The sequence below is a fragment of the Cebus imitator genome, unplaced genomic scaffold (genome assembly GCF_001604975.1).
Source record: "Cebus imitator isolate Cc_AM_T3 unplaced genomic scaffold, Cebus_imitator-1.0 Scaffold121, whole genome shotgun sequence".
Classification (NCBI taxonomy): Eukaryota; Metazoa; Chordata; class Mammalia; order Primates; family Cebidae; genus Cebus; species Cebus imitator.
Genome location: NW_016107436.1, coordinates 528,136 through 529,473, shown reverse-complemented (window position 1 = coordinate 529,473; position 1,338 = coordinate 528,136). Strand labels below are relative to the sequence as shown.

The following is a 1,338-nucleotide window of genomic DNA, read 5'->3' as shown; positions in this document are numbered from 1 at the left end:
GGGTTTCACCATGTTCACCAGGATGGTCTTGATCTCTTGACCTCGTGATCCACCCGCCTCGGCCTCCCAAAGTGCTGGGATTACAGGCTTGAGCCACCGCGCCCGGCCAACTTTTTTCCTTTTTTTCTACCTGGTTTTGGTTGTTATTCTTTTGGCTTTTTGTTTCCAGTCCCTTTTAATTATTCACGGCATCATTGTTTGATTGTACTGGAAATTGGTCTGTTTTGCGTGTTTTGTTTCCCTTGTTGAATTAATCTTTATCTTTTAGAGGAGGATTTGTATTCCAGTGAGCTCTTTTTATGTTACAGCCTTTCTCCCAACACACAAGTATCATTAGTCCCTCTCTCATCCCTACCCATGACTGAGAACATTTTAATCCATGTTATAATACACCAAAGTATGGTGAAATAAATGCTTCAATGCAACTTTCTGTAAATATTTTTGATGAATAAACACAGATTGCCTTCCAGTGTATCTATGTCCAACTAATGAAGGTCTTCTTTAAAAAAAAAATTTTTTTTTTTAAAAGCTCACAGCAGGCCGGGCGCGGTAGCTCACGCCTGTAATCCCAGCACTTTGGGAGGCCGAGGCGGGTGGATCACGAGGTCAACAGATTGAAACCATCCTGGTCAACACGGTGAAACCCCGTCTCTACTAAAAATACAAAAAATTAGCTGGGCATGGTGGCTCATGCCTGTAATCCCAGCTACTCAGGAGGCTGCGGCAGGAGAATTGCCTGAACCCAGGAGGCGGAGGTTGCGGTGAGCCGAGATCGCGCCATTGCACTCCAGCCTGGGTAACAAGAGCGAAACTCCGTCTCAAAAATAAATAAATAAACAAATAAATAAATAAAAATAAAAGCTCACAGCAATATGTGAAAGTACACTATAAAGACATTTAATTCCCTCCTCTCTTCCCACCCAGTTCCATCTCAGGAAAATTACTGATATTTGCATTGATTCTGGTATTTTCTTTGCAGGAATTTGTGTTGATGCAGTTAACTCCTTGGGACAAACACCACTTTTTGTTGCAGCATTATTGGGCCTTATGAAATTAGTTGATGTTCTGGTGGATTATGGATCAGATCCAAATCAGTAAGTACAATAAATTGGTGTCTAGAAAATAGGGGTTGTGCTATTAAAGATGAGTTGGCCGGGCGCGGTGGCTCAAGCCTGTAATCCCAGCACTTTGGGAGGCCGAGGCGGGTGGATCACGAGGTCAACAGATCGAGACCATCCTGGTCAACATGGTGAAACCCCGTCTCTACTAAAAATACAAGAAATTAGCTGGGCATGGTGGCGCGTGCCTGTAGTCCCAGCTACTTAGGAGGCTGAGGCA

At 43.7% G+C, this 1,338-nt stretch overlaps 1 protein-coding gene across 1 annotated transcript in view; it reads left to right on the top strand.

The window, feature by feature from the left end:
- TEX14 (testis expressed 14, intercellular bridge forming factor) overlaps positions 1 to 1,338 on the top strand; it is an 86,291-nt gene that overhangs the window by 10,824 nt on the left and 74,129 nt on the right. The window contains exon 2 of the mRNA XM_017539799.1: positions 980 to 1,094. Coding sequence (XP_017395288.1) covers positions 980 to 1,094 — 115 coding nt within the window. The remainder of the gene's footprint in view (positions 1 to 979; positions 1,095 to 1,338) is intronic.